Here is a 13,944-nt window from a genome sequence, read left to right as displayed (position 1 = left end):
TCTCGTAGAAAAACAAAGACTTAACAATTAAGCTCCGCCTCTCGGCTTACGACGAATACAAAAAATCATCAGAATTACGATAGGGTGGGTGGGCGGGGCTTATATTTGGCCTTTTATTTCTTAATATACATAGCCATCTTTCACAAGAAACTTAAAACATGGTTAAAATGGCACATTTTGCAAGGAAATATAGATTTTGCAATTATGGGGCGGAGCCTAATTTCGATATTTCCGCATACAAATTTCCCATTTTAAACATATTTTAAGTTTCATGTTGTGAAAAGAAGTCTACACATACTAAAACGAAAAGACAAAATGTAGGCCCGCCCACCCGCCCAACCTCAATTGTGATGATTTTTTCTTATTCACCGTGAATCAAGAGGGCGAAGCTAAAACGCAAAATACTCATTTCTTTACAAGCAATTAAAAACATGTTTTTGAGTATCGTGTTGTTCAAATAATACCATGTACATTAAGAAAAAAAAGGCAAAATATAGACCCCGCCCACCCACCCCATCCCAATTGTGATGATTTTTTGTATTCTTAGAACCCTAAAACACGTTTAAAATGGTAAATTTTTATAAGGAGATATGGATTTTGCGATAAGGCTCCGCCCCTTGGTCTGCCAACGAATGAAAAATTTATCACGATTGAGATCGAGACGGATGGGTGGGCCTTGTTTTTTGGTTTTCTTTTTTAATTCATACATTTAGTTTTCTTTGTATAACAAGATTACTTAAGAGCATATTTCACATGCTAATTTCTCGTAGAAAAAATAAGGATTTTACAATTAAGCTCCGCCCCTCAGAATTGAGATAGGGCGGGTGGGCGGGGCTTATATACAGTTGCCGCCAAAAAATTTCAGACGTCAATGTCATCCAGTCGTCAGATAGTGTAAAGCAACCTTTAGATGTTTCTAACCTAAATATTTGAGTCATTTTTAACTTTTATATTTGACACTTACATGAATGTATGTAGCTGTAGCGTAAGCTGGAATTTTGAAAGTTTGACATTCCAGCTGTCCGAAATAATGACAATAAAGCATAGACTACATTAAAATTTTTGACATGACAGAAAAGTGATGTTTGAAATTTTTTGCCGGAAACTGTATATTTTTTTCCTTAACATATATAGCCATCATTTCACAACAAGAAACTTAAAACACGGTTAAAATGGTACATTTTTGCAAGAAATTATGAATTTTGCAATTATGGGACGGTACCTAATTGCAAAGTCGATATTTCCTTATACCAATTTTCCATTTTAAACATGTTTTAAGTTTCATGTTCTGAAAAGAAGTCTGCACATATTAAAACAAAAAGGCAAAATGAAAGCCCGCCCACCCGCCCGCCCTATTTCATTTGTGATTTTTTTTTTATTCGCCGTGAACCAAGGGGGCGGAGTTTAACTGCAAAATACTTTTTTCTTTAGAAGAAATTAAGGACATATTTTTGAGTGTCGTGTTCAAAGAATACTATATATATTAAGAAAAAAGGACAAAATATTTACCCCACCCACCCACCCCATCTCAACTGTGCTGATTTTTTTTAATCTTAGAAACTTGATACACTTTTAAAATGGTAAATTTTGTTAAGGAAATGTGGATTTTGCAATTAGGCTCCACCCCTAGGCCTTCCAACGAATGAAAACTTCATTGCTATTTAGATCAGGGCAGCTATGGGTGGGGCTTAATCTTTGATTTTAATTTTTTCTTAATTTACATAGTATTCTTTGAATAACACGATGCTCAAAAACACATCTTACATAGTAATTTCTTGTAGAGAAATAATAAGGATTTTACTATTAAATTCCGCTCCTTTGGCTCTAGACGATTAAAAAAAATTAATAATCACAAATTAAATCAGGTGGGTGGGCGGGGCATAAGCCCCGCCCACCCACCTGATTTCATTTGTGATTATTAATTTTTACATACATATTTTAAATATGTAGAAAAAAGGCAAGATATAAATCTTGCCTTTTTTCTACATATTTCACATGCTATTTTTTCGTGGAAAAAATAAGGATTTTACAATTAAACTCCGCCTCTCGGCTTACGACGAATACAAAAAATCATCAGAATTGAGATAGGGCGGGTGGGCGGGGCTTATATTTAGCCTTTTATTTCTTAACGTAGATAGCCATCTTTTCACAAGAAACTTAAAACATGGTTAAAATGGTACATTTTGCAAGGAAATATGGATTTTGCAATTATGGGGCGGAGCCTAATCACAAAATCGATACTTCCGTTAACAAATTTCCCATTTTAAACATATTTTAAGTTTCATGTTGTGAAAAGAAGTCTACACATACTAAAATAAAAAGGCAAAATTTAAACCCGCCCACCCGCCCTACCTCAATTGTGATGATTTTTTTTATGCACCGTGACCCAAGAGGGCGGAGCCAAACTGCAAAATACTCATTTCTTTACGAGAAATTAAAAACATGTTTTTGAGTATCGTGTTGTTCAAAGAATACCATGTACATTAAGAAAAAAGGGCAAAATATAGACCCCGCCCACCCACCCCATCCCGATTGTGATGATTTTTTTAATTCTTAGAAACTTAAAACACGTTTAAAATGGTAAATTTTGTTAAGGAAATATGGATTTTGCAAATAGGCTCCACCTCTAGGTCTGCCAGCAAATGAAAACTTCATTATTATTTACTATTTCGATCAGGGCAGGTATGGGTGGGGCGTAATCCCTGGCTTTAATTTTTGCTTAATATACGTAGTATATGTAGTATTCTTTGAATAACACGATATTCAAAAACATGTCTTACATGGCAATTTTTTGTAGAGAAATAATATTGATATTGCAATTAAATTCCGCCCCTTTGGCTCTCGACGATTAAAAAAAAATCGTCTGAATTGAGATAGGGTGGGTGGGCGGGGCTTATATTTTGCCTTTTTTCTTAATATACATAGTATTCTTTGAACAACACGAAATAAGGATTTTGCAGTTAAGCTCCACCTTCTTGGCTCACGACGAATAAGAAAAATCATCACAATTGATATCGGGTGGGTGGGCGGGGCTTCAATTTGCCTTTTTTTTTAATATGTGTAGACTTATTTCGACAACAAGAAACTTAAAACATGTCTAAAATGGTAAATTTTTGAAGGTTTCCAAGTGAATAATTTTTCTCGTTGCGAAAATTGCAGTTGGCAACATTGGGAGCGCGCGTTGCGCTATCTATAGGCCGCTATACACACTAAAAATTTATTTTTGTTTAACTTTTCCAATTTTGTGTTACTATAAACACGTTAAATCAGAAAAATTCTTTCATTCTAAATCATTATCTCTTTAAATAGGTAAAGGACAAATGACTTATCTGTGATTACTTAGTGATAAGAGATGTTTGGGAATTATTAGTCGTCATGGTATTCACAAGGGCAGTTGTAGTTTCGTGGGGCATTTTTTTAATTTATTTAAATTCTGTCCAAGCGCAAAAATGTGATGCACGAGATTTTAGTAAAAAATTACAACGTAAGTATTTTTTGACAGTTTACTGAAAAAAAAAATTGATAAAAAAAGTGCAAACAAAAGTGAATAATGAATCGAACGATGATTAATACGAAGTGTAAATTATTATTTCAGCAAAGGTTTGTCCTGATGGACAGTTTTGCAACGTGTCTACAAGCCGATGTAATACATGCGGCCAGTGTTATGATATTTTTGAAAACAATATCAAAATCAAAAAAGGTAAATTAAGCTTCTCACTAAATTTGTTTATAATTTAGTCGCTGTATTATTTTAGGCGATATTGAAACTATCTTACGAAACTTGATTGAAAAATATCGAAAACAGCTGACTGAGTTGCAAAAAGCGCTAGAAACGTTACTCAAAAATATTGAGCAACTTGAAACTGAACTAAAACTGTTAAATATTATGAACAATCAAGTCAAGAGGAGGATGAACAATCTTCAAGAACAAATAAAACAATTACAGAAAGACATTAAAAAAGTCGAGGAAGCGCTAAAAAAAATTGGGGAGGATGTTGTGGCAGAGTTGAAAACCATCAAAGATAAGATAAAAAACATACAAGACAGACTGAAGAAATTAAATTTCGATACTGATAACATCGCGCTTCTCAATATCGACAAATTTAACAATATTACGAATAATTTGGACGATATGGAGCGACGATTTCCGAAAATTGACAACACATCTTTAAACTTAGCACTTTCCATTGAGAGCGATATCGATTTACTCGAATCCATTATAAAATCGGTAAGTAAATAATACGTTAATTCTGGCAACTTGTGTTAGTTTGAAGGTAACGGCACTACTTTTCCCCAAAATGCAAAAGCTAGCACAAACTGGATAGAACCGGACTTACTTTGGTTAATTAACGTACTAACTAATTACGAAAATGTGTCTATTGACGTGGATTCTCTTAAACGAAACGCTTCCAATGCTAAATTCGACGCTCAACAAACTCTATCGACTCTTAATCCCCTCATTAAAAAACACGAAGACTTTGAAAAACATGTCAAGGAGTTGGAACCTGTAAGTATAAAAAATAAAAAAGTGTTCTCATTTTCATTCGTTTTTAATTTAAGGAAATTGCATTTTATCAAGACTTAGATAAATTACTGAAAGACCTCCAGTTGTTAGAACAACAAATCAAAGATTTCGAAAAACTGTTAAAAATTTGGCGCCGAAAACTACATCTCCATAAGGAAGTCACGGCTTTCCAAAAAGAGAGAAGACGACTCGACAAGAAAGAAGAAAAGTTTAAGAAGAAATACCAACTGGAGTTGGACCCATTATGGCGGGAATTAAACAACGTGCTTGAACAGTACGAATCTCTGACAATTACAAAATCTGTCGACGAAATTCCAGACGATATCGAACGGATAATCAAGGAAATTGAAGAAATTCAAGGGCAAATTTTGTCGCATTGCAGTTCGGCTAAATTGAGTGTTAAGAGGGGTTAGATTTTTTAGTGTGTACTTAGACACTTATTTTCTTTTATTAATAAAAAACTTACTTAGAATATTACAAGCTGCTTACTGTTTCCTTCACTTTAATTCAGGTCACACGAATTACAGTTCGTCGTCTGAGAACTTGTTTGATCTACAGACCAGAGCGGAGTCAGGCCAATGTCGACTCTAAGCGTTCGGAAACGATTTGATTTATAAGCCATGATCCGTGATCTGATACACATTCTAACCGGTTTCGACTATCATTTCTGCTGTTTCAACTTTCGAATTCTCAGTTTTTCGAAATTTTAGTTTGGGGACTTTTCAGTTTACTCTTATTTATTTTTCAATTTTTGGATTTTACAATTTCTCAATTTTTCAACTTCTCGGTTTTCAGTTTTTCTCTTCAATTTTACGATTTTTAAATATTTCGATTTTTCAATCAATTGATTTTTCAGGTTTTTTGGTTTTTCAACTTTTCTATTTTTTCAGATTTCGATTTTTCAACTTCACTTTTTCTCAATTTTTGAATTTTTTAATTTCTCAGTTTTTTGACATTTCAGTTTTGGGATTTTTCAGTTTACTTATTTTTAAATTTTTCGATTTTTTTTAAGGTTTCGATATTTCGACTTCACTTTTTTTATTTTTCGATTTTTCAATTAATCGATGTTTTGATTTTCCTATTTCTTGACTTTCGAGGGTTTCGATATTCCTGTTCTTCAATTCTTTAATTTTTCGATTTTTCAGGTTTTCGATTTTTGATTTTTTAATTTTTTTAAGCTTTCAATTTTTCGGCTTCACTTTTTGGATTTTTCTATTGCTCAATTTTTCGACTTTTTACGTTCTCAGTTTTTGGATATTTCACTTTTCGGATATTTCAGGTTTTCCATTTTTCAGTTTTTCTTTCATTTTTCAGTTTTGGGATTTTTCAATATTTTGATTCTTCGACTTTTCGATTTTTGGCTTCTGAAGTTTTCGATGTGTCCATTTTTTTACTTTTTCGATTTTTCAATTTTTCGATTGCTTATTCTTTCGATTTTTCGACTTCCCGGTCTTAGATTTTCTGTTTTCAATTGTTTCAGTTTTTTGATTTTTAATTTTTCGATTTCCCGATTTTTCAGGTTTCTGGTTTTCAATTTTTGATTTGTCAATTTTTCGACCTTCCGGTTTCTGGATTTTTCAATTTTTCCATGTTTCAGTTTAGGGATTTTTCAATATTTGTATTCTGCAGTTTTTCAACTTTCCAGTTTTTCGATTTCTGGATTTCGCCATTTTTCAGTTTTTTGATATTTGATGGTTCGATTTTTCAGGTTTTTGAGTTTTGATGTTTCGATGTTTCAGGTTTTTGAATATCAATTTCAGATTGGATTCTTTAAATTTTCAATTTTTCGACCTTTCGATTTCAGCAGTTTTCAATTTTTCGACGTTTTAGTTTTGAGATTTATCAATTTTTCGATATTTCAGTGTAGGGATTTTTCAATATTTCTATTCTTCAATTTTCTACTTTCCATTTTTTCGATTTCTCGATTCTTCAGGTTTCTGATTTTCAATATTTGATTTGATTCTTTAAATTTTCAATTTTTCGACCTTCCGCTGTTTGGATTTTTCAATATTTCTTCAATTTTTCAACTATCTGTTTTTTGGATTTCTCAATTGGTCTATTTTTCAGTTTTTTGATTTTTGATGTTTCGATTTTTCAGGTTTTTGATTTTCAATTTCTGAATTTTTCAATTTTTCGGTGTTTCAGCTTTGGGATTTTTCAATATTTCTAGTCTTAAAATTTTCAACTTTTCGTTTTTTCGATTTTTCAGTTTTTTGGTTTTTGATTTCCAATTTCTGATTTGATTCTTCAAATTTTCAATTTTTCGACCTTTCGGTTTCTGGATTTTTCAATTTTTCCATGTTTCAGTTTTGGGATTTTTCAATATGTTTGTTCTTGACTTCTGGATCTTTCGATGTGTCAAGTTTTAACTTTTTCGATTTTTAAATTTTAGATTTCTCAGTTTTTTGGTATTTTAATTTTTCAATATTTAAAATTTTAGATTTTTCGATTTCTCGATTTTTCGTTTCAGCTCTTTGATATTTCAGTTTTTCAAGTTTTCGAATTTTTAAAATGTTTTGATTTCTTAATCAATCGATTTTTCGACTTTTCGGTTTTAGCTTTTCTGTTTTTCAATTGTCGTTTTTTCCAATTTTCGATTTTTCAATTTTTCAAATTTGACATTTATAAACTGTCAATTTTTCGATTTTTCAATTAATCGATGTTTTGATTTTCCCATTTCTTGACCTTCGAGTGTTTCGATTTTCCTGTTCTTCAATTCTTTAATTTTTTTATTTTTCAAGTTTTTGATTTTTCAATTTTTCGATTTTTAAGATTTCAAATTTTCGACTTCACCTTTTGGATTTTTCTATTGCTCAATTTTTCGACTTTTTAGGTTCTCAGTTTTTGGATATTTCAGTTTTCGGATTTTTCAGGTTTTCCATTTTTCAATATTTTGATTCTTCGACTTTTCGATTTTTAAATTATAGATTTTTTAATTTTTAAAATTTTAGATTTTTCGATTTCTCGATTTTTCATTTCAGTTCTTCGATTTTTCAATTTTTCAAGTTTTCGAATTATTCAAATGTTTCGATTTCTTAATCTTTTGATTTTTTGACTTCCCGGTGTTAAATTTTCTGTTTTTCAATTGCCATTTTGTCAAATTTTCGATTTTTTAATTTTTCAAATTTGACTTTTATAAACTCTCAATTTTTTGATTTTTCAATTAATCGATGTTTTGATTTTCTCATTTTTTGACTTTCGAGGGTTTCGATATTCCCGTTCTTCAATTCTTTAATTTTTCGAGTTTTCAGGTATTTGATTTTTTATTTTTTAATTTTTTTAACGTTTCGATATTTCGACTTCACTTTTTTTATTTTTCGATTTTTCAATTTTTCGATAAAAATATCGAAAGGTTCTCAGTTTTTGGATATTTCAGTTTTCGAATTTTTCAGGTATACCATTTTTCAGTTTTTCGATATTTCAATTTTGGGATCTTTCAATATTTTGGTTCTTAGACTTTTCGATTTTTGGCTTCTGGAGTTTTCGATGTGTAGGTTTTTCTACTTTTTCGATTGCTTAATCTTTCGATTTTTCGACTTCCCGGTTTTAGATTTTCTGTTTTCAATTGTTGTTTTAAATTTTTCGATTTTTCAATGTTTTAATTTCCCTAGTTTTCCATTTTTAGTTTTTCTTTCATTTTTCAGTTTTTCTGGGATTTTTCAATATTTTGATTCTTCAACTTTTCGATTTTTGGCTTCTGGAGTTTTCGATGTCTCGATTTTTTTACTTTTTCGAATTTTCAATTTTTCGATTTTTAAATTTTCGATTTTTTAATTTTTAAAATTTCAGATTTTTCGATTTCTCGATTTTTCATTTCAGTTCTTCGGTATTTCAATTTTTCAAGTTTTCGAATTTTTCAAATGTTTCGATTTCTTAATCTTTTAATTTTTCGACTTCCCGGTTTTAGATTTTCTGTTTTTCAATTGTTATTTTGTCAAATTTTCAATTTTTTAATTTTTCAAATTTGACTTTTATAAACTCTCAATTTTTCGATTTTTTAATGAATCGATGTTTTAATTTTCCCATTTCATGACCTTCGAGTGTTTCGACTTTCTTGTTCTTCAATTCTTTAATTTTTGATTTTTCAGGTTTTTGATTTTTCAATTTTTCGATTTTTTAAGGTTTCTATTTTCGACTTCACTTTTTTGATTTTTCGATTTTTCAGTTTTTAGATATTTCAGTTTTAGGATTTTTCAATATTTCAATTCTTCGGCTTTTCTATTTTTGACTTCTGGGTTTTTCGATGTGTCTACCTTTTTACTTTTTCGATTTTCAATTTTTGGAATTTTAATTTTAGATTTTTCAATCTTTTGATATTTTAATTTTTCAATATTTCTTAATCTTTCTATTTTTCGACTTCCTGGTTTTAGATACTCTGTTTTTCAATTTTTCGATTTGTTAATTTTTCATTCCCGATTTATCGAGATTTGATTGTTCAGGTTTCCGATTTATCAGTTTTTCAATTTTTAATTTTGGCCTATTTCGGTTTCTCAGTTTTTCCAGTTTTCCATTTTTCGTTTTTTGATTTTTTCGCTTTTCCAATTTTTCAACTTTTGACATTTTGTTTGTCGATTTCTCTACTTTTCGATTTTTCGACTTCATCACTTTTCGATGTCTCGTTCTTTGGATCTTTCATCATGCCCGTTTGCACCAACGTTACTTAAAATTTAAGCAGCTCTTATTATCCAATCTCTCAATTTTTCAGTTTTTCGAATTTTTAAGTTTTTTGATTTCTCGATTTAACGAGATTTGGATTTTTCGATATTTTGATTGTCAATTTCTCAATTTATAAATTGTTCAATTTTTAACTTTTCGATTTTGACCTAGGTATTTCGGTTTCTCAGTTTTTCGATGTTTCGATTTTTCAGTTATCCGATTTTTTAAATCTAATTATTAGATTTCTGGATTTTTCGATTATTTTAATTGTTTTTTTTTTTCTCTCACTGTTAATATCATACAGTGTATCGAAAACAACCACAAAAATTGATGTAGTTATCATTTTAACGCGTTTGTCTCCTAACCTAGATCATTATGATCGTGATCTCCGTCGTCACTTTTCGTTCAACTTCGATTGACACTACAATCACAAATTGAGGTTATGTTAATTGTTTACAATTCTGAAAAAGACCACCCCGTGTCATAAATCAGCCCCCGAGTGACCCAGTTGTACGAAAATAACTACTAATTTACCCCTTAACCACCATCGTGATTCTAGAACACCCAACAATGGCCCCATGATCCCCGAAGCTAACCTCCAAAACCGTCACAATGGTAATGCACAGAGCCCTTTTTACATGGTTCATCCTCCTCGTCTTTTTAATAATTTTATCGCTCCGCCTGGAAACCCGAATACACTGGAGCTGGTTCCTAATTTTCCTGCCAATGTGGGTATTCGACACCATCTTACTCATCGACGCCCTCTTCCACATTTTCGTTTTATGCAAGCACGAAAACCCCCGAACAATCTTCAAGAACAAAAACATAACGCTTATCGTGGTTGCGCTTCTGAAAATCGCAGCCCAGTTGATCCTGTGCTTGAAACTGGAGTACGAATCGCTGCAGTTGTCCATCTACCACGTACTGATCCCGTTTTGGGTATTGTTGCCCATGCTTATTATCAACGTGTCGGTCACTCTGTATAAACATGGCAATTATACCCGCTCGTACTAGGAATTTTATACTATAATTTTTATAATTTATCATGAACAAAATAAAACTTATTTTAGTAGTTTTTATTTGCGCACGCGTACAAAAATAACCTATAATAATTACAACCACAAACAAGTGATGGATTGACACAGACAGTCAGTCAAAGTATGGAAAAAGTCGCTTTATCCATCGAAGGTAAATGTATGGGGATGTGCCCCCATGAAGAAATCAAAATGTAGTAAGTAAAACCCGTCTCGAAAGCACACTGTCACACTTTTGCAGGCGAGAGCGAGAACGACTACTCCACGTTCTGGAAATGGTTCCAGGCACTGAAAAAACGCGACACCCCAAAGCCAGCAGGCCCCACATGGTCAAGTCTTTCAGCAGATCGGCCGCTGGAAAGCAGATTCAAATCGAGGCCCTCAGGCCCCCACCAACTTTACTCAAAACCGTCAGATATTTATTATGCGAGTAATGACTTACATTGACCCCCAAAGTTACTCCAGTGTTTCGTTTCAGCGTAATTACAACTAAAAAAGTGCCGTGGCATGTGGTCTACGATTTTATCACCGATCGACTTCTGGCTGTGAGACAAGATATGGTGGTACAGAACATTTCAAAGGCCGAAAGTATAACCATCCTGCAGCCGATCGTGCGATTTCACGCATACGCGGCATACCAGTCGGTAACAACCACAATAAATATAAATTCGCGACTGTTGTTTTTAGGTTATGTGAGCACAGTGTTGCCAACTTTGACGCCACCTTGAACAACAACCATTTACAGGAGTGTTTGAAAAGACTGCTACATTTTTACGATAGTTACGATTACTTAATCAACTGTGATACGAATTCAGCGTGCAATCAATATTTATTGGAAACTCGACCCGAATTTGAAGCTTTGTACTTGATTTTTAATCTAGGGAATGATGAAGCTTTGCGGAGGTCACTGTCAATACCGGAAAAGTGCAAGTACGAAGTGTTGGGTCGTTTTTAATACAGTATTCACACTGTGTTTTAGAACAAACGTCGTACGAAATGCCATAGACATGTCTAGAAGTTTCCAAAACGGAAATTTTGTACGATTGTGTCGTTTGATGAAAGATATGCCGCCGCTGTTGGCAGCCCTGGCGGCTTTACATTTGACAGAAGTTCGGCGGAGGGCGTTCCGAACGATGTCAGTGGCGTACCATAGTAAAAATTTAAATTTCCCGTTGAAAATTCTAAAAGTGCTTCTGCTATATGGATCAGACGGCGAACTAATTCAGGACTGTAAACACTATGAAATTAAAACTGACACTGACTGTGTATATTTTACAAAAGACGGATTTAATCATCAAAAAAATCCTGTAAGTGGTGACTACAATTTAATATAAAATTTATAATACTCGTTACAGGTTTCACCACGACGTGAGTTATTCATAGATGACAAATGTCTACAAGCAAATGTACAATCTATTATCTTAGGAATGTAATAATAAAGTGACTTTTGTAATCAAGTGTTTTTTTATCACCAATCTGTCAAAAATCGCACGATTTTGCCAAAATTAGTTTTGTTTCGTGGTTTTTGCGATGTCTACGAAATACTCGCACTTTATAAAGAGTTACCTACCTGGAGAAATCACTCTCATGTCTTCTGAATCCACAGTGAGATTCCTTCGGCGGGTCAGATCCCCCATTGCCAATTATCAAGAGCAGAAAGGATTGTCCAAACTAGAGTAAGTCTGCATTGTACCTCACCAAACGTTTATAGACTTTTTCCAGCACATACTCTTTCGTGGATCTTATAAAAGCGCTATGTCAACACACCTACAGTGCAGGAATGAACATCATAATAATGTTTTACAATCTCCTACCCCTTTTTGATGGATTCGTTTTTCTATTAAGATTTATCTTAGACAAGATGATAGAGATTTGTGAAGCTGAAACCACGTCAGACCAAGTTATTAAAGTTTCGCTTTTCATGGGAGAACTCATGGTGCTTTGCATTCTGCTCTACTTCATAATAACGTTTTTATTAATCCCAATTGGACAATTAATCCTAATATTTTTATCTAAAATATTTCGTGCATCCATGATCAATTAAAGTTAAAAAAAAACCCTCATTTTAATGAAACGCAGCACTCAGTTCCTGGGTATTGCGGTATGTTCAACTTGTACTTGTCCTCCAATTGCGGAGGCACAAATCGCCCCCCTAAATAGTGGTACTTGCCTGTGAAAGTCTGCGCGCATTGTTTGGGCGCTGTTAACGAAATCAGCATCTCTGGATCAATCCCGTCGTCCGGTTTCCCATCTTCCACATGCCAACCACTTGGAATATCAATACTATGAACCAAAATTATAAAATTAATGACACACCTGACATGTATTTACCTAACAAGGGGTACTTTTGAGCACTTCATTAACTCAATAACGGGCTTAAATGAGTCACGAACCGGTGGCTTAAAACTAAACCCAAACAAAGCGTCTACTATGAGTCCATAGTTGGAATCAATGTCACTCTGTTGTGGCAGTTTTTCCAACAAAACGGCGTTCGAGGCGTTGGCTTGGTGCACTAAATTGGTATAAAGCGGCTTCTCAGTTCGCTTTGGGTAAAATATTTTGGTTGTGTAACCAAATAGTTGTAAGTGTCGGGCACAAACCAACCCATCTCCCCCATTATTACCCGGACCACAACAAATCAAAATCGCCTTTTTTCCAATTGTGTCAGCCGGGTAACACTTAGCTATCGCGGTTGCGCAACTTAAACCGGCGAGTTCCATGAGCTGATCCACTGAAAACTTGTAATCATTGAAGAGTTCTTCGTCGATTTTTATTGCGTCTTGTTGACCCAAGAAACGAACCATGGTGGAGGAGTTGCGACGTGTTGGGTGCAGAAACTGGAATTATAACGAATAAGGGTGCAATTGTATCAAATGGGACCGGTTACTGGGTATAGAATGCGTTTGATTAGCATTACACATTGGAAAAGAAGTGAGGTTATGTTGGTTTGTTTGTTATTAGCGGTGTGCGCATGCGCAGATGTGCGCGGCAAATTTGACTTGGTGATATAGTTCGCAGCTTAGTATGCATTTCTTATAGTGCGAAAATTCAATTCTGAAAAAAAAAATCCACTGCGTGCGAACTCTAATATCTGAACTAAGTTTGCAGTTTGAGCAAAAAGCGCGCAGACAAATTCGTTTCTTTAACGCTGAAAACACTTGACGTTAAGGTGGGCTCGGCGGTGATAAAGTAGAGGGAATGGGGCCGTTGGTAGTTAGGCACCTTGATGCTTATTATCCTGAAGGGAACGATTTAATTTAGAATGTAAACTTTCCACTTTTTAAATTTCCGTTGTTTCTTTACGGATGCATTAAAACTTCGGAATTTTTCAACTTAATGTTCTTTCCCACTTTGACAATATAATTTCTCTCATTCTTCGCACTCCGCAATAAAATTCTTTTCAATTAACGTCCCGAAAGCCCTAAGTTATGATGACGCTGAAATCTCGACGTTATTTATCTCGGGTTGCCTTTAGGTAGACAGAAAGTGGAAATATGTAGTAATGGAAGGTGGAACGACGCGACGCTGTGGTAATTTGAAGCCACTGTCGGCCGATTTAATAAATGGAACTAATCAAACTGCATTGAAGCTTCATATTTCGATAGTTGCCTATGCTGGAAATTTGATTTAGGTGGTTACTCTCACGTTACATTTGCATTTGAATTGAATTTGGGTGATTATGCGAGGGCCGGACCACGGTTTGGCAGTTGCTCGTCAACTAGTTAGTTA

General features: G+C 33.6%; 4 protein-coding genes and 1 long non-coding RNA gene across 5 annotated transcripts; 3 read left to right on the top strand and 2 right to left on the bottom strand.

Moving 5' to 3' along the window:
• Positions 1 to 3,319: 3,319 nt before the first annotated feature.
• LOC135142823 (nucleoprotein TPR-like) lies at positions 3,320 to 5,005 on the top strand. Its single transcript, XM_064074593.1, has 5 exons — positions 3,320 to 3,484; positions 3,596 to 3,700; positions 3,756 to 4,228; positions 4,268 to 4,507; positions 4,561 to 5,005. The coding sequence occupies exons 1-5, from the start codon at positions 3,376 to 3,378 to the stop codon at positions 4,936 to 4,938; spliced, it is 1,305 nt and encodes a 434-aa protein (XP_063930663.1). The 5' UTR covers positions 3,320 to 3,375; the 3' UTR covers positions 4,939 to 5,005.
• A 4,788-nt stretch (positions 5,006 to 9,793) lies between these two features.
• On the top strand, positions 9,794 to 10,195 carry LOC135142792 (transmembrane protein 60). Its single transcript, XM_064074539.1, has one exon. It carries the CDS (start codon positions 9,794 to 9,796, stop codon positions 10,193 to 10,195), a length of 402 nt encoding a protein of 133 aa, XP_063930609.1.
• Positions 10,196 to 10,242: 47 nt separating this feature from the next.
• LOC135142804 (uncharacterized) lies at positions 10,243 to 10,749 on the bottom strand. Its single transcript, XR_010282631.1, has 2 exons — positions 10,658 to 10,749; positions 10,243 to 10,611 (listed from the first exon to the last, which is right to left on the bottom strand). It is a non-coding gene; the product is annotated as an uncharacterized LOC135142804 (long non-coding RNA).
• On the top strand, positions 10,324 to 11,672 carry LOC135142802 (SAC3 domain-containing protein 1). Its single transcript, XM_064074551.1, has 6 exons — positions 10,324 to 10,409; positions 10,457 to 10,645; positions 10,694 to 10,855; positions 10,903 to 11,145; positions 11,195 to 11,522; positions 11,571 to 11,672. The coding sequence occupies exons 1-6, from the start codon at positions 10,342 to 10,344 to the stop codon at positions 11,646 to 11,648; spliced, it is 1,068 nt and encodes a 355-aa protein (XP_063930621.1). The 5' UTR covers positions 10,324 to 10,341; the 3' UTR covers positions 11,649 to 11,672.
• A 500-nt stretch (positions 11,673 to 12,172) lies between these two features.
• On the bottom strand, positions 12,173 to 13,168 carry LOC135142803 (NAD(P)H-hydrate epimerase). The gene is made up of 3 exons (XM_064074553.1): positions 13,103 to 13,168; positions 12,547 to 13,052; positions 12,173 to 12,498 (listed from the first exon to the last, which is right to left on the bottom strand). The coding sequence occupies exons 1-3, from the start codon at positions 13,127 to 13,129 to the stop codon at positions 12,276 to 12,278; spliced, it is 756 nt and encodes a 251-aa protein (XP_063930623.1). The 5' UTR covers positions 13,130 to 13,168; the 3' UTR covers positions 12,173 to 12,275.
• Between the last annotated feature and the right edge of the window lie 776 nt (positions 13,169 to 13,944).

The sequence above is a fragment of the Zophobas morio genome, unplaced genomic scaffold (assembly GCF_036711695.1).
Source record: "Zophobas morio isolate AGI-343-1 ecotype UQ-CSIRO unplaced genomic scaffold, CSIRO_AGI_Zmor_V1 ptg000054l, whole genome shotgun sequence".
Taxonomy (NCBI): domain Eukaryota; kingdom Metazoa; phylum Arthropoda; class Insecta; order Coleoptera; family Tenebrionidae; genus Zophobas; species Zophobas morio.
Note: the sequence above shows the minus strand (reverse complement) of the source record. Positions and strands in the feature narration are given on the sequence as shown.